We start from the raw sequence: 27447 nt of genomic DNA, 5'->3' as shown, positions 1-27447 counted from the left end.
CTCTTTGGGGGGCTGGAGGGGGGGCCGATGGAGACAAGTTGCCTTCCTGGGTTGCACAGAGTAATTCAGAGGATGTGAGCCACCGCTGTGCGGTGGGACTGGGGGAGCTGAAGTCATTTTCTGTGCTTATCCCGGGGAGTGACTGAGCATTTCTGTTTTCCCTGCCTTGCAGATTCCTGCACTTGCGGTGGAAATGCCTGGCTCAGCAGATATCTCAGGGCTAAACCTGCAGTTTGGGGCATTACAGTTTGGTTCGGAGCCTGTTCTGGCGGAGTACGAATCGACGCCCACCACGAGCGCCGCCGTTAGCCAGTCCCCGAGCAGCCTGTACACCAGCACCGCCAGGTGAGGACCCCCCTGAGGAAAGGGGGGATTGATCCGAGCAGGGAGCAGCTCGCCCCGTGGGCTGCAGTCACACTGCATGCTAGTAGACCCTTTCTGACCCTGCCCGTGGTCGCAAAGGGGGGACAAGGTATGCAACAGCAAAGCGCAAGTTGCCAGCAGGCTTTCGGGCAGCTCTGTGACCGGTTGGCCTCGGGTGCTTGCACAGAAAGCAGAGGTTTCCTGCTGCAGAAAATTGGTCTGCTGGAAACGCTGGAGGGGAATCCCCAGCCCAGCTCCTCCTCGCTCCTGGTGAGCAGGTTCCGTGTGCTTTCTATGGGTTTTTGCCTGGCACACTGGGATGTGGTGCAGGAGTACCTACAGGTGCTGATGTGTGGCCAAAACAAATTTCTCCCATCTTCTCTTGGGCTGCCACTCGGTATCTGGTCCCGTGAGTGCTGGGACCTGAGTGGTGACAGCTCATGAAATGTCACCTGGAGCAGAACAGCGTGAGGTGAGCCTGCAGCTGGGTGCCAGCACCCTCCTGCAGCGGGGTCAGCTCTTTCCTGGGTCTGCTCCTGCCCTTGGCTGCGTTGTGTGGCTCCTCTGTGCCGGGGCTTGGGGCTCTTTATTTTGAAGACTTGAAACAGCGAGCCTGCAGTCTGTGTCAGCAGCTCGCAGACGGGGCTGATTTGGAGGAAAACGAAACCTTTTTGTTCTTTGTAGTGAATCTTCATCCACAATTTCGTCCAATCAAAGCCAGGAGTCTGGTTACCAGAGCGGCACAATACAGACAGCAACGTTTACCTCCCAGAACAGCGCTCAGGGACCACTGTACGAACAGAGATCCACCCAGACGAGGCGATACCCAAATTCCATCTCCTCCTCGCCCCAGAAAGATCTGACCCAGGCCAAGGTAGGCAAACAGCTTCGCTCATCCTTTCTGCTGGGCAAGTGTGGTACGAAGCACTGCCTTGGGGGAAGCCAAGTGGTTGAGCGAGCGTGTCCGATCCTCCAGCCTCACCCCGTGGCGTGTGGCCTCCGGTGAGAGCTCTGCTGGCTGGTACCGGAGCCCTCAGTTACGTGACTTACCTGGGGCTGGGCCAGTGGGGTTAGCAGAGGTTAAGTGGATTGCGGGCCATGTTTCGTGTCGCGCATAATTACCCTGCAGCAGAGTGACATTCGGGCTAAGGATTTAGTTTTATCTGCAGGGTTTGATTCTCGCGTGCTGCACAGGTTCAGCAACGTCGATTTTTGGCTAGCTTGCGTTTGGGATGTTGAGGCAGCCTAACTGCCAGCAGCAGAGACACTTCTTGTATGTGTCTCAAATGTGCTTGGGGCTCACGTTGGTGCTGGACTAGCTGAGCTAGGGACTGAACCCAGTGTGGTCTGGTGGCATTTGGTAGCATGCCCTTTTTCATAGCTGAGGAGGGAGTGTGGGCAGGGGTTGACATTAGATCTGCCTCTGGAAATGAGCAGCTGCGATGCCCAATACTCTTTTATTTTTATTTTTTTTCCTCAGAATGGTTTCAGTTCCGTACAACCCACGCCATTACAAACCACACAGGCCGTTGAAGGTGAGTCTGCCAGTGCCGTGGGTGTCCTGGGCCTCTTGTAGTGCTGGGATTCTGTGCTTTGGATGAAAAGCTTCACCTGGGCTAATAGGAAGTCCCTCCCGTGCTGGACTAAACGCTGCCACTCACACTGTTTTCTTACCTGGAACTGTTCGGCCTTCTGCTGGTGATTCCATGAAATCCTTGATGAGTCAGCCCTCACATCTTCTCCCTGATGACAATAATTACTCTGTGAAAAGCTCCTCACTGGCAGGGCTTGAAGCTCTTTGCAGAGCCATTGGCCCTATGGGGGTACTGGGGCGAAGCGAGACACACAACACAGTGACACTGTCACAAGTGTGGAACTGGTTGGCAGCACTGAGACCCCCAGACCTCCCTGCTCCCCTGGATGAACCTTTGCTGATCCTTGCCACTGAACTGTCCTCTACGAGCTGCCCCTAACCCAGAGCTCTTTGTTCACAGGTGCTACGGGCCCCGCAGTCAAGTCCGATTCCCCCTCTGCTCCCAGTATCGCGCCTCTCAACGACGGGGTGTCTGCGTCGGCCTTGCTGACAACAGCCAGCCAGCACTCGACAGCTCTCAGCAGCTTGAGCCACAGCGAGGAGCTCCCCAGTACAACGACCGCCCAGCTCAGCAGGTGAGTGCAGGGGGTGGATTTCTAGGGAGGCAAAGCATCCGAGTCTGTCTTGTACGGGCTCCGTGCGGTGGGGAGGGGGAGATGGGTTGAAATGATTCGTCCCATCCCAAGGCGCCTCCTCGAAGAGGTCTGGGTCCATCTAAAGCTGGTCGGCTGTTGCAGCGGCCCCAACAACAAATTTTAAGTATCCAGAGTTAGATGAGAGCAGTGACTGTGGGGCTGGAGGTCCTTCCACTCAGGAGGCAGACAGGCCCTTTCCTTTAGGGTGGTGCAGGTGCTCTGTCTGGGAAGCCTTGCCAGCTCGAGGCCTGGGCTGGGAGCTGCTGGCTGTGTTGGGATGCACCTTGGTGCAGCTAGGCCTCGTGGGGTTTTTTTGGATGTGATCTGTGTCTCATCAGGGGATGTACTTTTTCACCACATAGCATAGGTGGGGAATGGGATCTGGCCTGGTGCTACAAGTGAAGACTCTTGCACCTCGGCTTGACAGCCTTTCTCCTCTCTCCGCAGTACGTTACCCACCCAGCAGAACAGTCTGTCCTCATCCACGTCCTCTGGGCGAACGTCAACCTCAACTCTTCTGGTGAGTCTGGGTGTGCTCGAGCACTGTGCACTCCTCTATTGCTGTCCAGATGCTGTCTGTGCACCCCTGGCTTAAGGCTTTTGTCCCCCTGCCTGTTTCAGACATAATAGCAGCTTCTCTCAAGCCTGTAGTAGATCTTAAAAATGGCACGGAGTTGCAACGAGATGTCAGAGCAAATTTGTAGCTGCTGGAGTGTCGCCGTTCAAACATTTACTGCTGGAGCTCCTGCAGTAGAGCCCTGTGCTCTTGGCTTCTGCCACAGAATAACTCTCCTCGCTGCAGGCATGGTGTTCAGTCCTGCTTCTCCCAGCAGCTCGATGCGTTGGGACACAGCAGCGCGAGTGGCTTGGAAGCGTTAGGGGTTGGCTGCCTCAGGACTTTGGTCTCAGGCCAGGTGCAGAGCAGGTTTCTTTGTAGCCTGCAGCAGCTGAGTTCACTGCAGGCTGTCTGGAATGTCTGGGAGCAGGCAGAGCTGCGCGATGTTCTGCACACATCCTGCAGGATTTCTGCAGCCAATTACATCAGCCTGGTTCCCTCACTCTCTTCTCTTCCTTCCCCAGCACACAAGTGTGGAGAGTGAAGCAAGCCTCCATTCTTCTGCTAGCACTTTCTCCACCTCCTCCAGCACGGTATCAGCTGCCCCGCCAGTCGTCAGCGTTTCATCCAGTCTCAGCAGTGTCAGCAGCCTGGGCCTCAGCCTCAGCAGTAACTCCACGGTGACAGCCTCGACTCGCAGCTCCGTTGCAACGACATCAGGTACGTTCCCAGGTACTGCTGAATGAGGGGAGGCACAAAGAAACAGCTTCTGCTGTGTGCTTCACTGTGTGACTCTTCCTTTCTCTTCCTTCTTCAGGAAAAGCCCCTCCCAATCTCCCTCCTGGAGTCCCACCGTTGTTGCCTAACCCATACATCATGGCTCCAGGATTGCTACACGCCTATCCGGTGAGTGGGACGACCACTTCGTGCCACGAGGGCCTTCCTAGTTCAGCCTTCAGCTAGCAGGGAGGGACGGAGTGCAGCAGTGAAACCAAACCTGCCACCAGATGGCCAGGCAGATTTAGCTGGCTCACAGCATGAGCTAAAGCTGGTAACAGCAGCCCAGCAGGGCAGCCTGGGCCAGGAAGTTTGGACCTGCTGCTCCCTAGGTAGTGGCAGAGGAAATCCGTGTACCCTTGTGGGTAAGGGGCTGTAGCTGCTCACCACAGAGCAGATTCTGTCTGTCCATTCTCTGCGGCCTTCCCAGCCTTTGGGGAGCAACAGCCAAAGTCAGAGGCTCATGAAAGTATGGAGCTGCATTAGCAATGTGCTATGACAGAAAACAGAACAAGGGAGACAACTGCCACAGAGGCTAGGGCTATGTCACGGCTGTCTTTTGAAGGTGAAGGCATATTTCAGTGTTGCACTAACTTCTAGAGGAGAATTGTTGAGTTCCTTTGCAGTCTGAGGCAGTGGTGCTAGGCATTGGTGCTCTCTTCCTCTGAGCAGCTTGGAGAAACTCTTTGCGGCATCAGTCTTGCAGTAGCGAATGCTGACTGTCCGCAGCTGGTGTAACCTCTGATCTGGCTTTATCCAATGTTCGTCTGAATGTTGAATGTAAAATTAAATTGATCTGTGTCCCTAACATCATCTGGTCTTTTTCTAGCCACAGGTGTATGGATATGATGACTTGCAAATGCTCCAGACGAGATTCCCGTTGGTGAGTACTGAAGGCTGACGTGCACAGACCGCTTCCATGTTCCCTAACAGCTGCCCGTGCTGCATGCCCCGGGTGCACAGCCCCCTCAGGCTGCGAGGAAGAATTGAAGAGCTGGCAGAACCGGGTGCCGAGTGGATGCACCTCTTTGGCACTAGGGAGGAGTTAATCGATTGCTCCTTCGCACTCGGGAACTGATTGCACTAGTTCAGGGAGCAGTGCTGGTGGAGGGCTAGGGACCACGTGCGCTGCTGCAGGCAGAGCTGTGGTGTCCAGCAGTGGAGTGAGGAGCTCCTGTAGATACCTGATACCTCTGAACCTGATTTTTTTATTTAGAAATACGATGTATGTCACTTGGGAAGTGGTGGGGAAAATCCAGGCATTTTAAGGACTGCACACCAGTAGACCTTATCTGGTTCTTCTAATAGCCAGACGAGGGGGACGGTGCATGCAATAAAAACCTGGGGTTGCTGCAGGCTGTCATCAGCCTTGATGTGACTGATTGAACTGCCGTACTCCAACACAGCTAGTGGCTGCAGTCCGGAAATCCCCGTTTTCCACATGATGCTGCTTTTCGTATTAGAACAGAGCTTATAAAGCTGCTTCTCCTCTGTTTTTATCCTTCAGGATTACTACAGCATCCCGTTCCCTACGCCCACCACCCCGCTGACTGGAAGAGATGGCAGCCTGAGCAGCAATCCGTACTCTGGTAGGGGAAAAGGCAGAGCTGGCTGTGTGTCTGCTCAGGTGTTCTTGCCAAACACACCACTGCTGCTTGGTGGTTCCCTGTGCCGTGGTCCACTGGAGCTACGTCAGCCCCAGGCTCCCGCCCTGCCTTTGGTCTGGAGCACTCTTCTCACCAGCTGAATTCTTCCCGTCTTTGGTCATGTGGAGGCGTGTTACCAGGAGGATGGGGATGTGGGAGATGATGGGGCTGTTGGAAAGGGAGTGAGGAAGGGCTGGAAGTACCCGTACAGCATAAAACTGGGGAGCTGCTTTTCAGGCAAGGCAGAGATTAAGCAGTCAGCACTGCTTTGAAGGCACTTGGAGTGAAAATATAAAGAAAATAGGGATGGAATATCTGGAGAGACTTGGTTTCTAAACCGTGCAACAGTCTGAGAGGAAGAAGGGCAATTGGGATCTGTCAGATTTAAACTGAACGCCCAGCAGGTGGTTGATCTCTCCCTGACCTTGGAAGGTGCTGTTTGTCTGAACTGCTGATTCACTGGGTGAATTAGAGAAAGGAGGCCTGTGAGCAGCAGTTGCTCTGAGCCTCTACATGCTTTGGGAATTGCTGCACTTTGTGGATCGCTCCTTTTCCAGCACGGCTTCTCCCCTGCTTCAGCGGGAGCTTGTTTGTGCAGAAGTGCTTCTGCCTGGCGTGCTGAGGCTGAAATCCCAAGCTCAGAGCGCAGGGCTGCTGCTTGCATAATTTGCCAAGTTAGCATCGATGGTAATTAATGTGTGTGGCTACCCTGGCCTTGCCTGTGAGCTGGGGCAGCGCTGAGAAATTCACTGGCTTTACTGTGTGAGCCCTGAATAGGGAGAGTGTTTGCGTGGAGGAGCCAAGCAGGTGCTCCTAAAGAAGGGCAAAGGGAGGCTTCCCCGCTCCCCGCAGCCGAGTCCAGACAGGGGAGAGAGGAAGCGAGGTTTCCGACGGCTCCCTGCGGGCTGCTGGCCCTCCGCAGTGACATTTGATTCAGTGCCACCAGGCAAGAAAGAGGGAGGTGTGAGCCCTGCTTGTAAAAAGGGGCCATTCACACATCCTCAGCTGGAAGATATTTGGCTCAGCTCCTCAAAGAGCTGTTTGCTGGGAGGACAGGGCCCCCCGGCTGCCTGGGGCTGCTTCGGGGGGAGCAGCGTTCGGGGTCGCTGTCGATGCACAGAGGGAACTTGGGACGCTCCCAGCGCCCCGGCCCTGCTCCTGTGCAGGCGGCCGGCAGCGGGGCTTATGCAGGCCTTGGAGGTGGGCTGGTGTCGGGCGTTGCAGCACCTCGGTTCAGCTGCTCTGGGTTTCCTTCCTCTGCTGAAGTTCTGCCTGTCAGTGGAGCAAGGGGTGGGCGAGCAGCGAGCAGCACAGCCTCACTGGTACCTGGCTGGCACGTCACGCTGCGGTCTGAGGGCTTGCCTGCACAGCAGGAGGGGTTGGCCCGTGTCACTGTTAGCCCAGAGGTGACACAGCCTCCTGATGAGCTGCAGTGGGCCAGGATTTGGCATGTCTGTTCCTCACTCTCCTTTCATCTGTGTTCCAGGTGACTTAACAAAATTCGGTCGAGGTGATGCCTCTTCCCCCGCTCCTGCAACGACTCTGGCCCAGCCTCAGCAGAGCCAGACCCAGACTCACCACACCACGCAGCAGACGTTCCTGAACCCAGCGCTGCCTCCTGGCTACAGTTACACCAGTCTGCCGTACTACACAGGGGTACCAGGGCTCCCGAGCACCTTCCAGTACGGGCCCGCCGTGTTCCCTGTGAGTTCCCCGGAGGCAGGGCTTGGCATTTGGGTCAGGAGAACACCTCAGCAGAACTGCTTCTCACTCGTTTCCTCTCCTTTCTTTAGGTTGCTCCTACCTCTTCCAAGCAGCATGGTGTGAATGTCAGCGTCAACGCATCAGCGACCCCTTTCCAGCAGCCCAGCGGCTATGGCTCCCACGGATACAGCGCTGGTAAGAGACCTGGCCGGGCATCGTTTCATCAGCAGAGTCGTTATTGTGGGGCTTGTTCGCAGTCTCCCTGACTGCGTGAGGGCACCGCTGCCTTCACATCAGCAGCATCCAGAAGGGGAAATGGCCTCGGCGCAGCTCACGTGTGGTTTGATTCTCCTGGAGGAGGCCCAGGCTTGTTCGGCATTCAGAGGCCTGGTGTGGGTTTGAGGAGCACAGAGCATTTCATGCCCTCCTCTGAGACTCGCAGCTGCACGGCTGGGCCTTGGCTCACACTGGAGCTGAAGTCACTGAATTGAATTATTTTGCCACGTACACGTGATCGATAAATCAACGGTTACTGCAGATCTGAGCCTGGGAACTTGTTTGACTCCTGTGCTTGGCATGTTTCTAGAGAAGTGTCCTGTCTCGATTCTAAGACGCAAGGTGGCGGTGAACCTGCCGCTTGTCTTGTTTCGCTGGTCAGCGTCTGGCTGATTGTCAAGGGCCTGCTTTTGGATCTGTCTTCCAGCCTCTAGATTCCAGTTGTGCTGCCTTTTTCCACTGCATTAGAACCTTTTAGGACTGAGAACCTTTTAGGACTGTTTTCTCATCACAAAGATACTTCAGCTCTGCGACAGGTCGCCTGAAATAACTTTCTGAGAAAGCAAAACCTGAGTCTTTCAAATCTTCAACACTTTTTGCATGCCTTAAATGATTGCAGAGGCTTTTCTCTGTATCCCCACCTTTTAGAAACACCAAGCACCAAGTGCGGGCTGTGTGTCCGCGTTGCCAGTTGTTAAAAGGCACCAGCCCTGTCAGCCTACAGTTGAGTCGCCTTCACATGCCGTTGCCTGTTTCGTGGCCAAGGAGCTCGCAGGCCCTTCCTGCCAGTGCATCGTGCCTGGGGGGTTGTTTAATTTGCTGTATCCTCTCAGCTCTTCTCAGAGTTCTTTTCTCAGCTTTTCAGGAATTTGTGTTTCTCTGAGTGGCAACAGGCCCCTGACTTTTTCTTCTGGATGCTTTCAGAAACTACCATTGTTCAGAGCGAGAGAGTTTGCCCTCGTGCTGGCACACTGCACCTTGGCCTTGCCAAGGCTCTGCTCCCTGGGGGATGTCTCCCAGTCTTGGCAGGTCGCCGGGCTGCTCGCTGCCACCTGGTGCTGGCTCTGCCAGCAGCAGCTCCTGCTGAACCCTAAGGCTGGTGTTTCCTTCTCCCCAGGTGTATCTGTGACATCCAGTAACACAGGCGTGCCGGACATCTCGGGCTCTGTCTACTCCAAAACTCAGGTGGGTGCCTGCCGTGCGCCGCTTTGCTGGGGAGCTCAGGCACTGCCTCCCTGGGTGAGGGGGGGTCTCCCCTTGGAGCCCATGGACAGGGAGAAGGGAAGCGCTTGGCCTTCCCGCACTTAAAGCAATTCTGAGCCCAGGGAGGGCTGTGGGTAGAGAATCGGTCCGTTCTCTGCACCAGGCACCGGCTCCCTTGCCAAAGACTTGCGTTGGGAAGGGGAAGCGTCCCGGTGCCTGGCCTTACTCCGCCGTTGGTTTCTCCCTCTCAGCAATCCTTCGAGAAGCAGGGATTTCACACTGGAACCCCGGCAGCCTCCTTCAACCTGCCTTCGGCGCTGGGCAGCGGCGGCCCCATCAACCCGGCGACGGCGGCGGCGTACCCCCCCACCCCCTTCATGCACATCCTGACCCCGCATCAGCAGCCCCACTCGCAGATCCTCCACCACCACCTGCAGCAGGACGGGCAGGTAAGCGGCCCCCCCGCCCCAGGGGTACCTATACCCCTCGCTGGGGTATCTCTAGGGCTCTCGCTCCCCCGGCCCCCCCTCTCCCTCCCTCCCTCACGCCCCGCAGCGGACACATGCGGACACGCGGTGACACGCACATGCACATACACACAGGGCCGATGAGGACGAGGTGAGGAAGGCCCCGGGGTGCGCTCCGCTGGGGGGTACTCGGCACAGCCCCTTGCTGCTGGGCTGTACCAGGTACGGTCGGGTAGTGCCCCTTCACGCAGACATGCCTGGTCCGTCCTGACCTCCCCGGTCCTCGGAGTGGCGGCTCCGCAGGCCGTAAGGCAGTTAAAGGGGTTCCTCGCCACAGCCACGACCCCGCCGTAGCTTTCAGGTCTAACCGTGGATTTCTATTGTCATAGTTTGTCCCTTTATTTTACATATCCTGGTACTGCAACAGCTTCCATATTTGCAGATGATACTGTGCTGCCAACGCCAGCAGGAAGATCAGGTAATGAACCTCTCTGATAATGCATTGCACTTGCCCTGGGGTCTCCCCCCGCCCCTAAGGCCCCCCAGGCTCACGTAGCCCCTTCCTTCCCCCCCGCCCCGTGGCCCCGCCAGGCGAGGAGAGAGGCCCGCAGTCAGTATGTGCACACACACACACCCGCGCGCACAGACACACACCCCCGTGCTCATCCCCTTCCCCTCTCTCCCCCCGCGGTGCGGCCGGGGCCCTTGCTGCCGCCACTGCTCCGGAGGACGGCACCAAGGGGGGGGGACAGCGGCACGGCGCCAGGGTCTCCGGTTGCCCGTGCGGGAGGCAGCCCGTGCCCCCCGGTGCCGGAGGCCGCGGGGAGCTTTGCGCTGGGCTGAGGCGGGTCAGCGAGGAGCCGTAGCCCGCAGCGCCCGGGGCCAGCGGTGCCAGCGTCACCCTGCGGAGCTGCCCGGGGCTGGGACCCCAGGGATGGCAGCGCCCGTGCCCCGGTGCTAACCCTCTGCTTCTCCTCCTTGCCCCCCTTCCCCGCAGAGCGGCTCCGGGCAGCGCAGCCAAGGCAGCTCCATCCCCCAGAAATCCCAGGCCAACAAGTCTGCCTACAACAGCTACAGCTGGGGCGCCAACTGAGGCCGGGGCGGCCCTCGCCCACCACTTGCTTCCGGATGAGTCCCACGGAGCCAACGCCGACGGATGCGGGGAGGAGAGCGCCCTGCGCGGGGCAGTGCCCGGGCCCCCACGGCCCCCGGGCAGGGCAGGGCGGGCCGGCAGGCGGCTCCGCGTTGTCTGTTTTCAGCCACCTCTCCTGTTGTATGTAATATAGAATTTGTATTTTTTCTTTTTTTTTTTTTTTTTCCTCCTCCTCCTCCTCTCTCTGCATTCAGATTCTGAATCGTTTGCCGTAGGGGCCTTTTTTGGTTTTTACTCCTTTCTCCCTCCTCCCCCTCCCCGCACCTCCTGCTGCCCCAGAACCTCTCGGATCCAAAGGAGTGGAAGCTGCGAGTCGCCTACAGCAAACCCCCTTATTATTAGGAATAAGAACAGTAATTGATATGAACAGCATTGTAAGATGAATTAGTTGAAGTGTTTTTTTTGTACCGTGTTCTAAATTTAATGGATAAATGTGTCTTGTATATAAAAACAAAAACCCCACGCCGTCCTGTAGTTCTCTCATTTCCGTACCCCCGCCCCGCTGCTCTCTGCGACCACCCCCAGGAGCTGGGGAGGGCCCCCCCCATTTTCTGTTCTCCCTCCACGGGCCCCGAGCGCAGGTCCTGCCCCCCCTGCACGCTGTAAGTATCTCCTGCTTCTCCTCTACTTTTGGTCTTTTTTTGTTGTTTTTTTTTTTGTTTTTTTTTTTTTCTATGCAGTCCAGATCTTGTATTTTTCAGTTCAAACCGCTCACTTCAACTGCAGCCCCCGCGGGGGTTATTTACTGAAGAGAATAAAGATCACAAAGCGACCTGTGTCCTTTCTCATCCCTCCCTGTGCCCCGGGGGGGGCAGCGCTGGCCCCGGCCCCCCTGGGCTCCCCCCGGTGGGACCCTTCTCCCCTCGGGCCCCCCAGGCTCCCAGCACAGGGACGTCACCGCCTGGCCCTGCTCCCCGTGCCTCGGGGGCTGCACTCTGGTGTTACTGGGGTTACTGGTGTTACTGGGGCTGCTGGTGGTGTGATTGGGGTTACTGCTGTGTTACTGGGGCTGTTGGTGGTGGTATTGGGGTTACTGGTGTGTTACTGGGACTGCTGGTGGTGTTGCTGGGGTGGCCGCTGTGTTACTGCTGTTACTGGTGTGACTGGGGCTGCTGGTGTTACTGGTGTGGTGTTATTGGGGCTGCTGGTGTTACTGGCGCTACTGGGGCTGCTGGTGTTACTGGGGCTGCTGGTGTTACTGGTGTGCTACCGGGGCTGCGCCCCCCGGCAGGCCCCAGGCCCCCTCCGCTCCCGTCCCCTCCCCAGAAGCGCCGGGGCCGGGCCGGGCCGTGGCGGGGGGGCTGCGGGGAGGCCCCGAGCTCTGTCCCGGCCCCGTTCCCGTTCCCGGTGCCGGTTCCGGGGGCGCTTTGCGGCTGCGGCGCTTTGCGGCCGGGCCCGATGAGCTTTTACGACGCCTTCCGCGGCTTCTTCGGGCTCCCGGGGGGCCGCAGGTACCGGGACGGGCCCGGGACCCCCCCCCCAGACTCCCCCGTTCCCCTTCCCGGTCTCAGCGCCCCCCCCCCCCCCCGCAGGCCCCGGGAGCCGCTGTTCGGCGGAGCGCCGCGGGACGAGGACGGAGACGAGGACGCCGAGGGCCCCCCCCGGCCGCCGCCCCCCGATGGCTTCGGCTTCGGCCCCGGCGGCGGCCTGGAGGAGCTGCTCCGGGACGCGGGCGAGCTCCTGGGCGTCTTCGGGGGGGCCTGGGCCGGGCCCCCCCCGGCCATAGGTGGGAACGGGACCGGGGCTGGGCACCGGGGGGGGCCTCGGCGGAGCCCCGAGGCCCGGCCTCAACCCCCCCCTGCCCCGGTTGTGCCCCGCAGAGCCCCCCCTGCCCGGCCCCGGCCCCGGGCGGCCGCTGCGCGACTCGATGCTGAAGCACCCGGACGGCCCCGAGGGCGCCCGAGACCCGGCCCGGCCCTGGAGCCCCCTCCCGGGGGTGCGTAGGGGGGCCCTGCCCTGCCGGGGGGGGCCCTCGGGTGGCGGAGCCCCCCCCTCGGGCCCCGGCACCGGGCTCCGGTGACCGGTGCTGGCTTTGCCTTGCAGCTGGAGGACGCTCGCCCGGCCCCCCCGGAGCGCAGGGAGGACCGAGGTGGGTGCGGGGGGCGCCTTTGGCAGGGGGGGGATCGGGGGCGGGCGCCCCTTCCCCGCGCTCACCGCGCGGCCGCCCCGCAGATCTGGACTCGCAGGTGTCCTCGGCGGGGCTGGGCACCATCCTGAGGCCCGACGAGCCCCAGCCCCGCTCCTACTTCAAGAGCGTCTCCGTCACCAAAGTGACGCTGCCTGATGGGGTGAGTGTGCTCTGCCCTGTGCCACGGCGTGGGTGCCCCGTGACACCTTGTGGGTGCCCGTGACACTTTGTGGGTGCCCCGTGCCACGGTGCGGGTGCCCCGTGCAGGCGGTGGAGGAGCGCCGCACCGTGCAGGACAGCCACGGCCGCCGCGAGACGACCGTCACCCTCCGGAGGGGCGACCAGGCCTTCATCACCACCACCAAGGAGGACGGGACGGGCAAGGACTGCCGCGAGGAGGTGCTCAACATGGATGACCGTGAGTGGGGGGGCTGACGGGGGGGGTGCAGGAGGGGTGAGGGGAGCGGGACGGCGCCCTGCGAGCGAGCCCCCCCCCCCGCCCTCCAGGGGAGCTGGCGCAGTTCGCAGGCACGTGGCCACAGCAAGACGAGCTCCACGCTCCCACCCTGAGCGACCCCTCGTCCGTGCTGGGCACCTTCTTCCGTCGCTGGTTCTCCGGCTGGTAGCCCTGCCCTCCTGGCAGCTGCCCCCGTACGTGAGAGGGGCGTGGGGGCGGCGGGGGGACTGCCTGGCCTTGCCTGGGGCGGGCGCAGCCCCTTCTCCCCGCCCGTTTTCCTTGCAGGTGGGTCAGGTCCTGCTGGGACGCAGCGGCTGCGCTGGGGGCTGCCCCCCCTTCTGGGGCACCGCCGCCTTTTGGGGGCGAGCGTGTATATGTGTACAGAGCAATAAAGTCTATTTATGCTAACGGTGGCGTGCGAGGCTCCTTCAGGCGTGGGGTGGGCCGGGACCCCCCCAGATTTGGAGGTGGGTCTGCCGGGGGCTGCCCTGTGGGTGCAGACACCCACGGGGCTCCTCTGCCATGGCCCCGTGCCCGCGCTGCTCCCTGCCCGCCTCCCCCGCCCACTTCATCGCCTCCCCCGGGCCCTTCTCGAGGGCCCTGGGAGCACTTCCAAGGCCTTTTCATTAGCGCTGCCCGCGGCTGTGGCTTGGGAAGGGACCCAGCGGAGGAAAGCAGTGGCTCTCCAGCTGGGGAGGCTCCCACACCGGGACGCGGGGCAGCGCGGACTTACACAAGCCAGGACTCGGTGCCCCGCGGCTGCCGGGGAATCCTCGGGGGGCTCCAGCACCGCAGGCAGGGACGGGTGGGAGCAGGGACGCGGCTGCTGCCCACGGCCCCATGCGGGACTCTGGTCCCTGCGAGGCGTCTCCCCACTGCATCTCGCAGCCCTGATTGGTTTAAAGTCTGCGTGTTATCATCCACCCCAGCCCGGGGCTCATAAAATGCCACAAGGAGCCGGTGCTGCTGCCACTGCCCCTGCCTGGCCGGCCCCATGGGCTCCCCGTCCTTCTTGAAGAGGGCCCAGGCCCTGCTCCGCGTCCGGAACCAGCTCCTGCGGGAGTGCCTGGCCGAGCTGCTGGCCGTCTTCGTGCTCATCGTGAGTGGGGCACGGGGGCTGCGGGTGGGCTGGGGACGGGGCCAAGCGCGGGGCGGCCACCGCTGGGGTCCTGCAGCCCCGCGGCTGTGCTGCGCCCCAGGACGGGGACGGGATGGGGCTGCCTGGGGGGGTGGCTGTGCCGTGACTGACGGTGACCCCAAACCCGCCTCACCTCCGGCGTGAACCCTGGTCCCACGACGCCTGATGCACCCTCTGCTGCGGGCGCTCCGGTGTGATAAGGGAGCGGGTGCTGCCACGTGTGCCTGAGGGAGCAGAGCTGGGCAACGCGTGCCTTGATGCCTCCTGCCTCGAGGCAGGCAAAGGTTGGGCTCCAGAGCTGTGCTGGGCACTTGGGATGGATCCAGCAGCGGTGAACGTTGGCACCACAGCTCTGCCAGCGCCCCCCAGCCCCGACGTCTCCCTGCAGAAGCAGGTGACTCAGTTACTGATAATATTTTTCCCTCATCATCGAAAATGCGAGCGAGGGCAGTAACTGCAGCCCTGCCTGGCCCGTCCCGCGTGGGCAGCTGGAGCCCAGAAAACGGGGGAGCCCCGCGCCCAACCACACAAAACCGCGGAGACTGCAGGGGAAGAGGCACCGGGGCAGCGCGTGGCACGGGGTGGTGTTGGTCCAGCCAGTGGCCGCAGCGCGGGGGACCACGGGTGCTGCGCAGGGGCTCAGCGAGGGGCCGGGGGTGTGGAGGCGGTGGTGGAGCCGTGCCCCTCTCCCCCAGCTGATCACGCTGAGCGGCTCGGCGCAGATGGTCACCAGCTCCGGGACCAAGGGGAACATCCTCACCTCCTACCTGGCGGGTGCTCTGGCTGTCATGGTGGCCATCTACACAGCGGGGGGAGTCTCTGGTGAGGCTGGGGTCCCTGCGCTGCTGCGGGGGCTCTGTTCTGCGCTCCCTACGCTCACCCCTCCAGCACCAGGCTGCTGTCGGCTCTGGATCCTTCAGGCCCCCAGCTCCCAGCCCCTCTTCCCCTGTTGCAGGAGCTCACCTGAACCCAGCTTTCTCCCTCTGCATGTGCCTGCTGGGGCAGCTCCCGCTGTGGAAATTTCCCATTTTCGCGGCCGTGCAGACCTTGGGATCTTTCATCGCCGCCGGAGCCGTCTACGCCCTGTACTATGGTATGCAGAAACCCACATGCACCCCGGCACTCTGGGGACAGGGTGTGCACGGGGCGGGCGTGCTGCTGGGGTCCTGGCTCTGCGTGTGCCCTGCACCGAGGGGTCACCGGCACGCGTGCACCGGCTCTGCCCCGCAGACGCCATCCAGTTCTACAGCAACGGGACCCTCGCTGCCTCCGGCCCCCTGGAGACCGCCTCCATCTTCGCCACGTACCCTGCCGAGTACCTCTCTATCTCCAATGGTTTCTTGGACCAGGTGGGTGCCAGCCCCGCGGCTCCCTGCTGGGGTGCTGGCCCCCGTGGCGCTGAGCTGCCGTGCCGGCCCCGCAGGTGATGGGCACGGCGCTGCTGATCGTGGGCATCCTGGCCATCACCGACACCCGCAACAAGGGCGTCCCCAAGGGCCTGGAGCCGGTGGCCGTGGCCCTGCTGGTTTTCTCCATCGAGGTCTCCATGGGCTCCAACTGCGGCTGCCCCATGAACCCCGCGCGGGATTTCGGGCCCCGGCTCTTCACCTACGTGGCGGGCTGGGGCGCGGAGGTCTTCAGGTGGGTACGGGGGGACACGGCGAAGGGGGTGTGTGGGGGGGCGGCACAGACGCCCCCGTGCCCACGCTGCCCCGGTCCCCAGCAGGGACAACGCCTGGTGGTGGGTGCCGGTGGTGGCCCCGCTGCTGGGGGCGGCCATGGGCACGGCGCTCTACCAGCTCCTCGTGGCCTTCCACCACCCGGCGGAGGACGGCGGCGGCGGTGCCCGGGGGGCCAAGCAGGACAACAGCAGCACCGCCATCCCCCTGGGAGCCGGGCCCTGGGACAAGTGACAGCGGGCAGCGGCGCGGCCCCAATAAAGGAGCCCCGATGCGGGCACCGTGTGTCTGTGCTGGGGGGCACCGGGCGGGGGGAAGGGGGGGGGGGGGGCACCGGGAGGAGGGGGAACCGGGGGGGTGGGCACCGGGCAAGAGGGGGGGGTCACAACCGTCGGGCCCGGCAGTGGGGGCCTCGACGGCCGCCCCCGAGCCCCGCTCCCCGCCGTGCCCCGGGGTCCGTCCCCCCCCCCCCCTTCCCCGGTCTCTCCCCGCCGCCCCCGCATCACTTCCGCCGCCGCCCGCCGACCGGCGCCGCCGCGGCCATGGGGCGCTGAGGCGGCGGCAGCGGCAGCGGGGCCGCAGCGGCCCCGGCCCCGGCCCCGGCCCCGGCCCCGGGCCGGCCCCTGCCCGCCCGCTCCCCATGGGCTGCGGGGCCGCGGGCCATGGAGCGGTGCGCGGCCCGCCGGGCCCCAGGTGAGCGGGGCGGGCCCCGGTAGGCCCCGGCGGGCCCCGGTAGGCCGCGGCGGGCCCGGTGCGGTCGTTGCCCCGGCAACGCGGCGGCTCCCGCAGCGGCGGGGCGGGGCGGGGCGGGGCGGGCCCGGGGCACCGGCACCGGCACCGGCCGCGCGGGATGGCGCCGCCGGGGCGCGCCGCGGGCCCGCAGCCATGACGGTGCCCCGGGAGATGCCCGAGAAGTGGCCGCGGGTCCGGGGCCCCGGGGGGGCAGGTGGGTGCCGGCCGGGCCGGGCCCGGCACCGGGACCGGGACCGGGACCGGGACCGGGCCGGGCCTGCGGGGACGTGCGAGGGAGGGGGAGGAGGAACGGGGCCGCAGCGCCGGGGGGGCCCAGAGCAGGGCCGGGGGTCCCGGGGGTGCAGGGCCCGGGGGGGCCCAGAGCAGGGCCGGGGGTCCCGGGGGTGCAGGGCCCGGGGGGGCCCGGGGCTGGGGGGGGGATGCAGCCCGGGTGGGGGTGTCACGGTGTGCAGGGACAGGGCTGGGGCTTTGGGGCCAGGGGGGATTTGGGGTGCAGGTGAGTTGGGGGGGGTAATAGGAGAGCCTGGGGGGGCAGTTGTGGGGCTGAGGGGGGGCAGTTCTGGGGCTGGGGGGGCAGTTCTGGGGCTGGGGGGGGCAACTGTGGGGCTGGGGGGGGCAGCTGTGGGGCTAGGGGGGCAGTTGTGGGGCCAGGGGGGCAGTTCTGGGGCTGGGGGGGCAGTTCTGGGGCTGAGGGGGCAGTTGTGGGGCGGGGGGCGCGGGGCTGAGGACGCGCTGTGTTGCAGAGGAGGAGCGGCGGGTGCGAGCCAACGCGCGGGAGTACAACGAGAAGTTCCAGTACGCGGTGAGTGGGGGGCCCCGGCAGCACCCCCGCGGCTCTCCTGCCGGGGTCGGGGGCTCGGGGGTCTGGGGTCCGGGCCTTGCGTTGCCCACCGGGTGGGTGCAGGGGGCTGGGGCTAAAAATAGGTGTTTGTCCCTGAGGAAATTGTGCTGACCAGCCGTTAACGCCCTGGAGCTGCGGGGCCGGGGCTGGAGGGGGGCATCTTGTGCTCGCAGGGGGTTACGCGGTCCCCAGCAGGGTCCTGACCTCCCCCCCAGATCTGCCTGCGCCCCCTCCCCGGTCCTGGAGCACCGAGGTCTGGCTAATTAACGAGCTTCCGGAGCCGCCGGGGGAGGGGCAGCGCTCACCTTGGCCTCCCCCTCCACGCTGGAGGTTATTTCTGGCTGCTCCAGACCAGGCCCTGCCTCGGCCTCGCCGCCTGGGAGGCCCTGGAGGCTCTGGGCCTGGGAGGCCGCTGGGGGGACTGGGAGCCACTGGGATGCTCTGGAGGAGGAGGCCAGCCCCGGGTACCGGCTGGCGGCAGAGGCAGAGGAATCGGCTTCTCGAGGAAGATTCCACAGCGTTAGGACTAGGGCAGGAACCGGGGGTCTGGGTTTATATCCACAGCCCCCAAATCGGGGGTGAGCTGTGCCGCAGCCCTGCCCCAGAGCGATGCTGAGAGCCGCGGGGCCTCGGCGACTCCTGAGCCTCGCTTCTTGGCTGCTCCGTCCTCAGAGCAACTGCATCAAGACCTCCAAGTACAACATCGTCACCTTCCTGCCTGTCAACCTCTTCGAGCAGTTCCAGGAAGTGGCCAACACCTATTTCCTCTTCCTCCTCATCCTGCAGGTGAGTGTTGGGGGCCCGGAGAGACGGGGGTCCCTGCGCTGTCCTCCCCGGGCCGTGCACCCGGGGGCCCAGGGCACGTCCTGCCCCTGGGGAGCTGCAGGGTTGGTGGCGTGGGGCCGGGGCTTGCCCTGGCCCTATAACTCCCTCTCCCCGTCCCCAGCTGATCCCGCAGATCTCTTCGCTCTCCTGGTTCACCACCATCGTGCCTTTGGTTCTTGTCTTAACCATCACAGCTGTCAAAGATGCCACCGACGACTACGTGAGTGCTCCCCGTGCGCCCCTCTCCCCGGGACTGCTCGCCCTGTGTCGGGCACAGGGACTTGGGGCTGGGCGGGGGGCTGCGAGCCTGGGGTGGGTGCACGGTGCTGCCCGGTGGAGGCGATGCTGGGGCTGTGGTGGTGGTGCAGGGGGGGCAGCGGAGGCAGGACCCCATCCCCAGTGTGGCTGACGCTGCTGTCTCTTCCCTTCTGTGCCCAGTTCCGCCACAAGAGCGACAACCAGGTGAACAACCGGCAGTCTCAGGTGCTGATCAGCGGAGTGTGAGTGTCACAGGGACAGGGCCGCCGGGGAGGGGGCACGGGACCCTCGCGGGATGCAGCCCCCTCCGGAGGGGCACGGGGAAGCGATGCTGCTGGCTCCCGTGTGACGCCGCCCCCCTGTCCCTCTGCAGTCTCCGGCAGGAGCAGTGGATGAACGTCCGCGTTGGGGACATCATCAAGTTGGAGAACAACCAGTTCGTGGCAGTGAGTTTGGCCCCGAGATGAGCACGGCCCTGGCTGGGCAGTGCGCGGGGGACACGGGTCTTTCTGCCCACGCTGCTTTCGTGCTCCTTTGTCATCTCTTGGGGCTGAGACTGCGGGGTTTCCTGAGGCTGGAAGTTGCATTTAGGCTGCGTTTGAGGTCTGGGGATTTGTCTGACACGGGCACTTCAGGCAATGGCATCCAAGTCAGCCCCAGAGACCCTGCTGGCCTTAGCTTCTGTAGGGCAGGGCTGCATCGGAGGGCCAGGAGCTTCCCCGAGGAAGGCAGAGGGGAGCCCCAGTGCCAGCGCAGCCCTTCAGCGTGTCTCTCCCGGCAGGCTGACCTCCTCCTCCTCTCCAGCAGTGAACCCCATGGGTTGTGCTACATAGAGACCGCGGAGCTGGATGGGTAGGTAACTCCCACTCTCCTTGGGTGCCGGCAATCCCTGGGCCACGGGTCGCAGGGGAAGGCAAGAGGTAGGAGTGAGATCAGGCTGAAGGCAGGGTGGGAGCTGCTGGGGGCCCAAAACTGGGGAGCATCCCTGAGTTTCTCCCTGCCAGGCTGTTGCTAACCCTGCGCAACGCCTCCTTACCCACAGAGAGACCAACATGAAGGTGCGACAAGCCATCCCCGTGACCTCGGAGCTGGGTGACACCAGCAAGCTGGCCCTGTTTGATGGTGAGTACCTGAAAGCAGCGCTCTGTGATGGGGCGGCTCTCGGGTGTCCCCCTCCGTCACTTGGCTTGGGTCCGCCTTGCTCCTGGAGAGACCAGGACCATCCGTGTGATGCTGCAGTCCCGTGGCTCAAAAAGGGTCTCTGGGGAGGGTGCTGGGAGCACTGGGATGGAGCTGGGCAGGTGGGGAAGGTGTGTTAGAGCTGAGCTGTCCTCTGCGTCCAGGCGAGGTTATCTGTGAGCCCCCCAACAACAAGCTGGACAAGTTCGGCGGGACGCTGTACTGGAAGGAGAACAAGTACCCCCTGAGCAACCAGAACATGCTGCTGCGGGGCTGCGTCCTGCGCAACACGGAGTGGTGCTTCGGCCTCGTCATCTTCGCAGGTGGGCTGGGACGGCCTGCCACCGCTGCCCTCCAGGGAGGGGAGAGAAGAGGAGGGGACCCACCGACAGCTTTCCCTCTCCCCAGGTCCCGACACGAAGCTAATGCAAAACAGCGGCCGGACCAAATTCAAGCGGACGAGCATCGACCGGCTGATGAACACGCTGGTGCTCTGGGTGCGTGGAGAGGGAGCTCGGGGGGAACCCGTCCCTGACCCGGCTGGGGCTCTGATGTCCCCTCCTGTCCCCAGATCTTCGGGTTCCTGGTGTGCATGGGTGTGATCCTGGCCATCGGCAACGCCATCTGGGAGCACGAGGTGGGCGTCTGCTTCCAGATCTACCTGCCCTGGGACGAGGGGGTGCACAGTGCCTTCTTCTCCGGCTTCCTCTCCTTCTGGTCCTACATCATCATCCTCAACACTGTGGTGCCCATCTCGCTCTACGTGAGGTAGGGCAGGGGCTGTGGGGCTGGGCTGTGGGCGTGCGAGGGGCAGGTGCCAGGAGCAGGGCTGGGGAGGGGAGACGGGGATGGAGACCCCGGGGCAGGGCTGCGTGCGTGGGGCGGGCGCGGGCTGCTCTCCTGGAGATGGGCCACATCTGCCCTTGGGGATACCCCAAGACCTGAGGCCCTGCAGGTCCCTCGGGGCCCCCCTGGCTGTGTCTGTCTGGCTGCTCATCTCTCCCTGCCCTGGCTGCATGCTGGTTATTTTGCTCTGCCGTCCTGCAGCTCCCAGGCTCCTGCACTGTCCCCTTCTCTCTCTCTTTTAATTTCTCTCTCTTTTCGTTCCCCAGCATGGGTTCTGTCACCCTTAGCCCCGAGGTAAGAACGTGTCGCCCCCACCCCTCCCACTAGCTCATTGCTGTCTGCCCTGGGGGCTGGGGAGGGGGTTTTGGGGCACGTAGGTGTGTGAGAAGCTCGGGGAGCCCTGCGAGCTGTCCCCTCCGTGTCCCTGGTGGCGGCTGTTGGCAGGAGTGGGTGCGGGCCAGCCCCGGGGAAGGGCGCGGGAGACGGAAAGCAGCGTGGGGCCCTGGGTGCCAGGGTGCCCCCGGGGCTGGGGGCCTGGGGTGGGCGTGCGTGTGCCCATCGCTGGCTCAGCAGAGCGTGCTGCCCTCCCCGGTGACACCTGGCTGTGCCCCCCACGCAGCGTGGAGGTGATCCGGCTCGGGCACAGCTACTTCATCAACTGGGACAAGAAGATGTACTGTGCCAAGCGCCGGACGCCAGCCGAGGCCCGGACCACCACCCTCAACGAGGAGCTGGGGCAGGTGGAGTACATCTTCTCCGACAAGACCGGCACCCTCACCCAGAACATCATGGTCTTCAGCAAGTGCTCCGTGAACGGGCACAGCTACGGTGAGCACCGGGGATAGGGATGGGGCCGCCTCGGGGCGTGGGTGCACTGGCTCCTCTCCTGCAGATGCCTTGGGGCAGCCGTTTCCTTCTCCCGGGGGAGATGGGGGGATGAGGGGGGCCATCTGCAGCGCCGTGGGGCTGTCCTGTGGCACTCCTGGGCGTCGATCCCTGCCTTGGTTAACTCCGTGCCCTGGTTTGCAGGCGACGTGCAGGACGTGCTGGGTCACAAGGCAGAGCTGGGAGAGGTAAGGGTGCTTCAGGGCCGCTGCCCGCGGTGCTGGTGGCCATGTGTCATGGATGTCACCCTGTCCTCTCCCCCTGCCAGAGGCCAGAGCCGGTTGATTTCTCCTTCAACCCGCTGGCGGATCCACGGTTCCAGTTCTGGGACCCCAGCCTGCTCGAAGCTGTCAAGCTGGGGGATCCCCACGTGCACGAGTTCTTCCGCCTGCTCTCGCTCTGCCACACCGTCATGTCCGAGGAGAAGAGCGAAGGTGGGCGAGGAGGGCAGCACCTGCCGGCCCAGCTCGGGAAGGGCACCGGCCCTGATCCCCGTGCTGTCCCCTGCCCCCAGGGGAGCTGTTTTACAAGGCTCAGTCCCCGGACGAGGGGGCGCTGGTCACGGCCGCCAGGAACTTCGGCTTCGTGTTCCGGTCCCGCACACCCAAAACCATCACAGTGCACGAGCTGGGCCGAGCCATCACCTACCAGCTGCTGGCCATCCTGGACTTCAACAACATCCGCAAGCGCATGTCTGTCATCGGTGAGGTTCTGGGCACGGCACCGGGGCTGCGGGAGGGCTGCAGTGGGGCCGGGGTGCTTGGCTCTGCGTGGTGCGATGTGGCTGTGGAGGAGCACGGCTGGGGCCTGGAGCAGGGCCTGCTCCTGCACCCCTGAGCCTGGCAGCTTGTCCCCTGCTTCCCGCAGTCCGCAGCCCCGAGGGCAAGATCCGGCTGTACTGCAAAGGCGCTGACACCATCCTGCTGGAGCGCCTGCACCCCACCAACCAGGATCTGACGAATGTCACCACTGACCACCTGAATGTGAGTGGGGCAGGGGGCTGCCGACAGGGCTGGGAAGGGCAGGGGGGCTGCCCAGAAGCGCTGAGCCTGGGTTGTGCCCCGTCCTGGGGGGGAATTAAAGTCTGGGAACGCTGCTGGGGGTCTGCCTGCGTGCCCAGCTTCAGCTGCTTGCAGGAATATGCCGGCGAGGGGCTGCGGACGCTGGTGCTGGCCTACAAAGACCTGGAGGAGAGCTACTACGAGGACTGGTCTGAGCGGCTGCACCGAGCCAGCGGGGCCCCCGAGGCCCGTGAGGATCGCCTGGCTCGGCTTTACGATGAGGTGGAGCACGATATGATGGTGCGTGGGCTGGGGGACTGGGCAGGGAGGTGGCCGGGGGGCAGCCCGTGCTGACCCCCTGCCCGTTTGGATCCCACAGCTGCTCGGAGCCACTGCCATCGAGGACAAACTGCAGCAGGGGGTCCCCGAAACCATCGCCATCCTGACACTGGCCAACATCAAGATCTGGGTGCTGACGGGGGACAAGCAGGGTGAGCCACTGCGGGCGGGGAGCTACCGGCGGGTGTCTGGGCTGGTGGGAGATGAGAACATCCATGGGCTGGATCCTGCCATGCGGAGGGACACAACCCCCCGCTCAGCCCCTGGCTCCCTGTCCCCAGAAACAGCTGTGAACATCGGCTATTCCTGCAAGATGCTGACCGACGACATGACCGAGGTGTTTGTGATCACGGGCCACACGGTGCTGGAGGTGCGCGAGGAGCTCAGGTGAGGGCAGGGGGGCAGGCAGAGGACACCCGTGGGGCACAGCTCAGCGTGGGGGAGCTGGGGGGTATTAGGGTACCCCGAGTAGAGCCCCCCGACCTCTCTCCCCTCAGGAAAGCCCGGGAGAAGATGATGGATGCGTCACGCTCCATGGGCAACGGTTTCTCCTACCAGGAGAAACTCTCCTCCACCAAGCTCACCTCGGTGCTGGAAGCCATCGCGGGCGAATACGCCCTGGTCATCAACGGGCACAGCCTGGTAGGGCCTGGGGAGCGCTGGGCCGGGCACCCCGCCTGCCCCTGCTCTTGTCCCCGACTGTCCCCACGCTCTCCTTGCAGGCCCACGCGCTGGAGGCGGACATGGAGGTGGAGTTCCTGGAGACGGCGTGTGCCTGCAAGGCCGTCATCTGCTGCCGTGTCACGCCCTTGCAGAAAGCCCAGGTGGTGGAGCTGGTGAAGAAGTACAAGAAGGCCGTGACCCTGGCCATCGGGGACGGCGCCAACGACGTCAGCATGATCAAGAGTGAGTCCCGGAGTCTGGCGAGCCATGGGAGGGACGGGTCCGTCCTCGTGCTGTCCTGGGGCCTGCTGGAGCCCCCGTCCTTGCCCGTCTGCATCGTGCAGGAGCACAGTCCAGCCTGGGGGGAGCTGTCACTGTCGCCTGTGCTCCTGGCAGGGCCCTGCTCACCCCACGTCTCTCTTTCCACAGCTGCTCACATCGGGGTGGGCATCAGCGGGCAGGAGGGCATCCAGGCGGTGCTGGCCTCCGACTACTCCTTCTCACAGTTCAAGTTCCTGCAGCGGCTGCTCCTCGTGCACGGGCGCTGGTCCTACCTACGCATGTGCAAGTTCCTCTGCTACTTTTTCTACAAGAACTTTGCTTTCACCATGGTCCACTTCTGGTTTGGCTTCTTCTGCGGCTTCTCGGCACAGGTGAGTTACTGGCTCCGTGCTCATCGCAGGGTCTGTGCGCGAGCTGCGCCCTCAGGAGCGTGCCCCAGTCCCTGGGGCGCCTCATCCTGCACCAGCAGGCAGAGCCTGGGCTCCTTCTGGAGCACGGCACGGTGCTCGGTGCTCGGAGCCCGTGTCACAAGGGCTGCCAGACGGTGGCAGCAGCACCCCACGCTGCTCGGGTTGGGCACCCACAGGCGCTGGGGGTGGCTCCTGCGTCCCCGCTCTTTGGGGACTGTGGGCACGGGGATGTGTGGGCTGGCTCGGGCGTGGGGCCCGCAGGTCTTGCATCCCCCTGAGCCCTCCGTCCCACGCAGACCGTGTACGACCAGTACTTCATCACGCTGTACAACATCGTCTACACCTCGCTGCCTGTGCTCGCCATGGGCGTCTTTGACCAGGTACAGTGGGGCGCGACGAGGCCGGGGGGTGCTGAGAGGGTGTCCGGGGGGCACAAGGAGCTGGTGCTGCTCTGCAGGGGCTCCGGGTGCGGCTGTGGGAGCTGCCCAGGATCCGTGCTGCCCCCGCCTGGCGTCCTGCGGGAGGAAAGGCTGCTCCGGGCTGGGCTGGGCTGTCCTTGTCCCTGCTGCTGGCGGTGGCAAAGGCTGGCTCGGCCCCAGGCTGCCTGGGGCTGGAGGGAGGTGCCCAGATTGCTGCGTGCCCCCAGGACGTGCCGGAGCAGCGGAGCATGGAGTACCCCAAGCTCTACGAGCCCGGGCAGCTGAACCTGCTCTTCAACAAGCGGGAGTTCTTCATCTGCATCGCCCAGGGCATCTACACCTCTGTGCTCATGTTCTTCATCCCCTACGGCGTCTTCGCTGACGCCACCCGTGACGACGGTGCCCAGCTGGCCGACTACCAGTCCTTTGCTGTCACCGTCGCCACCTCCCTCGTGATCGTCGTCAGCGTGCAGGTAGGGAGGGAGTCCTGTGCTACGCCGGGAGGCGGCCGTCGCACCGAGGGCACGTGCAGTGAGGGGCCTGTGGCCATGCTCAGGGCACCCTGGCTGTCCCTCGAGCCCTGCCTCCTCCTTCCCCTCTCTGCCAGATCGGTCTGGACACGGGCTTCTGGACGGCCATCAACCACTTCTTCATCTGGGGCAGCCTGGCAGCCTACTTCGCCATCCTCTTTGCCATGCACAGCGATGGCCTCTTCCAGATGTTCCCCAACCAGTTCCGCTTTGTGGGTGAGTCCCGGGGGGCCGAGCGCTGCTCCCCCCCGTTTTGGGGCCCTCAGGCAGGGCGCTGTCCCCGCCAGGCCCTGGCTCATGCCTCCCCCCGCCAGGTAACGCGCAGAACACGCTGGCGCAGCCCACCGTCTGGCTGACCATCGCCCTCACCACTGTGGTCTGCGTCATGCCCGTCGTTGCCTTTCGCTTCCTCAAGCTGGATCTGAAACCTGAGCTCTCAGACACGGTAAGCCCCTGGGGGGAGAGCGGGGGGAGCGACGGAGAGCCGCAGTGCCTCCCCCCCGCTACCCTGACGGTGCCCCCACTCCCTGCCTCTGCCCCCAGGTGCGCTACACTCAGCTGGTACGGAAGAAGCAGAAAACCCAGCACCGCTGCATGCGGCGCGTGGGGCGCGTGGGCTCGCGCCGCTCCGGCTACGCCTTCTCCCACCAGGAGGGCTTCGGGGAGCTCATCATGTCGGGCAAGAACATGCGCCTCAGCTCCCTGGCGCTCTCCGGCTTCGCCGCCCGCCCCAGCGCCAGCTGGATCGAGACCCTGCGCAAGAAGAAGGGCGGCGAGGGCAGCACCGCCTGCAGCCCCAGCGGCGCCGCCGACAAGACGCTCAAGGTGTGAGGCTGGGGGGGGGGGGTCGCGTCCCCTCCCGTGCGGCTGGGGGGGGGTCCAGCCAGCGCCAGCCTGTGGCCTCCCCCCGGCTCCTGTGCCCTCTCTCCACGCAGCCATGAGCCAGGCCCCCTCCTGGGGATTCCCTGGGGGGAGCAGGGGCCATGCGGGCCCGGGTGCTGAGGTTTGGAGGAGGCTGGACTGTTGCAGTGTAACCAAAAAAAAACCAACAAAACAAAACTCTTCCCTGTCCCTGCGCTGGACAGACGGACGCTGGCCCCCGGCAGCGCCCCACGCCCCCCGGGGCACTTCTCTATCAGTATTCACCTCCACAGCGTGCAAACACCCCGATCACACGCGAATGTATCATGCCAGAGCCACCACCACGGGCAGGGCGTTGGGGGCCCAGGGGGCAGCACCCTGCGCCCTGCCCGCTCCCCCCACCCCTCACCCACGTGTCTTCTTTTTATATATAAAAGGAAAAAAACAAAAAAAACAACAAAAAAAAAAAACAACAAAAAGGAAGAAAACCCCTCCAAGTTTACAGAGCGCCTCGTTTCTCTCAGCGTTGGCACAGCTGGTTAGGGAGAGAGCACGGGGACAGGGGGGACGGGGATGGGGGGCAAGGTCCCTGCGGGTGCAGGGGACGTCGCCGTCCTCTGCCACTCGCTCCCATGTGGGCACGAGAGGGAGAGGTCCCTGCAGGAGAGAAACCCCTGCAGGGTGACCCCTAGGCCGGGCTCTCGGGGCACGGGACCCCCGTGGGGCGTGCGGTGGGAAAGGGGAAGCGGCCCCTGGCGCCTTCCTGCTTTCTGCGGGCAGGAGCCCGAGGCCCTGCGGCGTTTGCATGCTGCCGTGATTCACTCCCACGCCGGGGGCTTGCACAACCCTGGGCCTCTGCTTCCTTCTCCTTTGCCTTGGGACCTCTCCCTCCTCATCCTCATCCTCGCGGGGCACCCAGCCCCCTGGGCAGCCAGGGCCCCTCTCCCGTGGGGACCTCGTGGCATCGTCCCCTCCCCTGTGCTGCCCCTTGGGGTGAGGGTCTGGGGGGGCCGAGCAGGGGGGGGACACCAGGGGGACGTCCCCATCCCCTCCGTGCCCTTCCCCAGGGTCGCTTTGTTCCTTTTCGGCCTTCTGGGAAGGCGGCAGGGCCGGGGGGGGCCGGCCCCCGGGACCGCTCCGTGCTCATACCAAAGAGGAAACAGTTCAGGACCGGCTTTGGCGGGGTCTAGAGTCTATTTTTGGGGGCGTTTTGGTTTATTTTCTGGTTTTCTCGGGGTGGGGAGGGGTGGGGACGGGCGGGGGCCGAGGACCGTCGCGTATAATTTATTACACATTTCTATACTTGCCGAACTGTATCATTTTATGGGTACACAGAGGAAAATAACCAGCTTTTTATATGCATATATCTATATCTATATATATATATAAATGTTCTCAGCAGCTTCTGCCGTGTCTCTGTTTCCTGGCCCGGTGCCGGAGGGGGGGGGACGGACGGGGGGGCCGCAGGTGCCGCGGGCCAGGTACGGGGCCGGGACCCCCCCTCCCGGGGCTGCCCCCGGGGGTAGGAGGGGGGCACCGGGGGGCACCGGCAGGGGGGGTGGGAGAGGGTCCGGGGGGG

The 27447-nt window shown here is 63.9% G+C and overlaps 4 protein-coding genes across 19 annotated transcripts in view; all 4 read left to right on the top strand.

Annotated features, from left to right (window-relative positions):
• The window catches only part of UBAP2L (ubiquitin associated protein 2 like), a 29965-nt gene extending 18819 nt beyond the window's left edge, over window positions 1-11146 (top strand). For 4 of the 11 annotated variants that reach the window (XM_083813681.1, XM_083813678.1, XM_083813673.1 and 1 more), the window contains 15 exons: window positions 173-345; window positions 1048-1237; window positions 1844-1898; window positions 2358-2532; window positions 3040-3112; window positions 3673-3868; window positions 3966-4054; window positions 4755-4808; window positions 5433-5514; window positions 7058-7275; window positions 7365-7470; window positions 8669-8736; window positions 9006-9206; window positions 9640-9699; window positions 10219-11146. In XM_083813681.1, coding sequence (XP_083669807.1) covers window positions 173-345; window positions 1048-1237; window positions 1844-1898; window positions 2358-2532; window positions 3040-3112; window positions 3673-3868; window positions 3966-4054; window positions 4755-4808; window positions 5433-5514; window positions 7058-7275; window positions 7365-7470; window positions 8669-8736; window positions 9006-9206; window positions 9640-9699; window positions 10219-10314 — 1836 coding nt within the window. In that variant the 3' untranslated portion in view covers window positions 10315-11146. Of the gene's footprint in view, window positions 1-172; window positions 346-1047; window positions 1238-1843; window positions 1899-2357; window positions 2533-3039; window positions 3113-3672; window positions 3869-3965; window positions 4055-4754; window positions 4809-5432; window positions 5515-7057; window positions 7276-7364; window positions 7471-8668; window positions 8737-9005; window positions 9207-9356; window positions 9381-9639; window positions 9700-10218 lie in introns of those variants that run through there. The other 7 variants (XM_083813683.1, XM_083813675.1, XM_083813680.1 and 4 more) reach the window with 4 other exon arrangements.
• A 520-nt stretch (window positions 11147-11666) lies between these two features.
• HAX1 (HCLS1 associated protein X-1) lies at window positions 11667-13367 on the top strand. Of its 2 annotated transcripts, XM_083813707.1 has the most exons (8): window positions 11667-11825; window positions 11907-12100; window positions 12195-12310; window positions 12418-12463; window positions 12547-12662; window positions 12770-12920; window positions 13010-13153; window positions 13245-13367. In XM_083813707.1, exons 1-7 carry the CDS (start codon window positions 11773-11775, stop codon window positions 13126-13128), a joined length of 795 nt encoding a protein of 264 aa, XP_083669833.1. In that variant the 5' UTR covers window positions 11667-11772; the 3' UTR covers window positions 13129-13153; window positions 13245-13367. The 2 variants fall into 2 exon arrangements, with proteins under 2 accessions (XP_083669833.1, XP_083669834.1); XM_083813708.1 differs by lacking the exon at window positions 13010-13153.
• A 141-nt stretch (window positions 13368-13508) lies between these two features.
• AQP10 (aquaporin 10) lies at window positions 13509-16088 on the top strand. 3 transcript variants are annotated; one of them, XM_083813686.1, is made up of 6 exons: window positions 13509-14058; window positions 14793-14919; window positions 15053-15190; window positions 15328-15446; window positions 15521-15738; window positions 15821-16088. In XM_083813686.1, the coding sequence occupies exons 1-6, from the start codon at window positions 13954-13956 to the stop codon at window positions 16008-16010; spliced, it is 897 nt and encodes a 298-aa protein (XP_083669812.1). In that variant the 5' UTR covers window positions 13509-13953; the 3' UTR covers window positions 16011-16088. The 3 variants fall into 3 exon arrangements, with proteins under 3 accessions (XP_083669812.1, XP_083669811.1, XP_083669810.1); XM_083813685.1 differs by having other exon boundaries at window positions 14793-15446; window positions 15824-16088; XM_083813684.1 differs by having other exon boundaries at window positions 14793-15446.
• A 231-nt stretch (window positions 16089-16319) lies between these two features.
• ATP8B2 (ATPase phospholipid transporting 8B2) lies at window positions 16320-26357 on the top strand. 3 transcript variants are annotated; one of them, XM_083813633.1, is made up of 27 exons: window positions 16320-16469; window positions 17273-17331; window positions 18043-18156; window positions 18317-18415; window positions 18634-18695; window positions 18827-18899; window positions 19235-19305; window positions 19496-19575; window positions 19797-19955; window positions 20041-20129; window positions 20204-20400; window positions 21098-21306; window positions 21508-21551; window positions 21632-21797; window positions 21878-22066; window positions 22231-22346; window positions 22500-22664; window positions 22744-22855; window positions 22985-23090; window positions 23201-23345; window positions 23426-23609; window positions 23796-24019; window positions 24355-24438; window positions 24705-24950; window positions 25085-25223; window positions 25322-25452; window positions 25551-26357. In XM_083813633.1, exons 1-27 carry the CDS (start codon window positions 16439-16441, stop codon window positions 25836-25838), a joined length of 3582 nt encoding a protein of 1193 aa, XP_083669759.1. In that variant the 5' UTR covers window positions 16320-16438; the 3' UTR covers window positions 25839-26357. The 3 variants fall into 3 exon arrangements, with proteins under 3 accessions (XP_083669759.1, XP_083669758.1, XP_083669757.1); XM_083813632.1 differs by lacking the exon at window positions 16320-16469 and adding an exon at window positions 16578-16722 and having other exon boundaries at window positions 22991-23090; XM_083813631.1 differs by lacking the exon at window positions 16320-16469 and adding an exon at window positions 16578-16722.
• Window positions 26358-27447: the final 1090 nt, after the last annotated feature.

Source organism: Anser anser (genome assembly GCF_964211835.1).
Source record: "Anser anser genome assembly, chromosome: 28".
NCBI lineage: Eukaryota > Metazoa > Chordata > Aves > Anseriformes > Anatidae > Anser > Anser anser.
The sequence above is the reverse complement of the archived record's forward strand: the minus strand, read 5'-3'. Positions and strand labels throughout refer to the sequence as shown.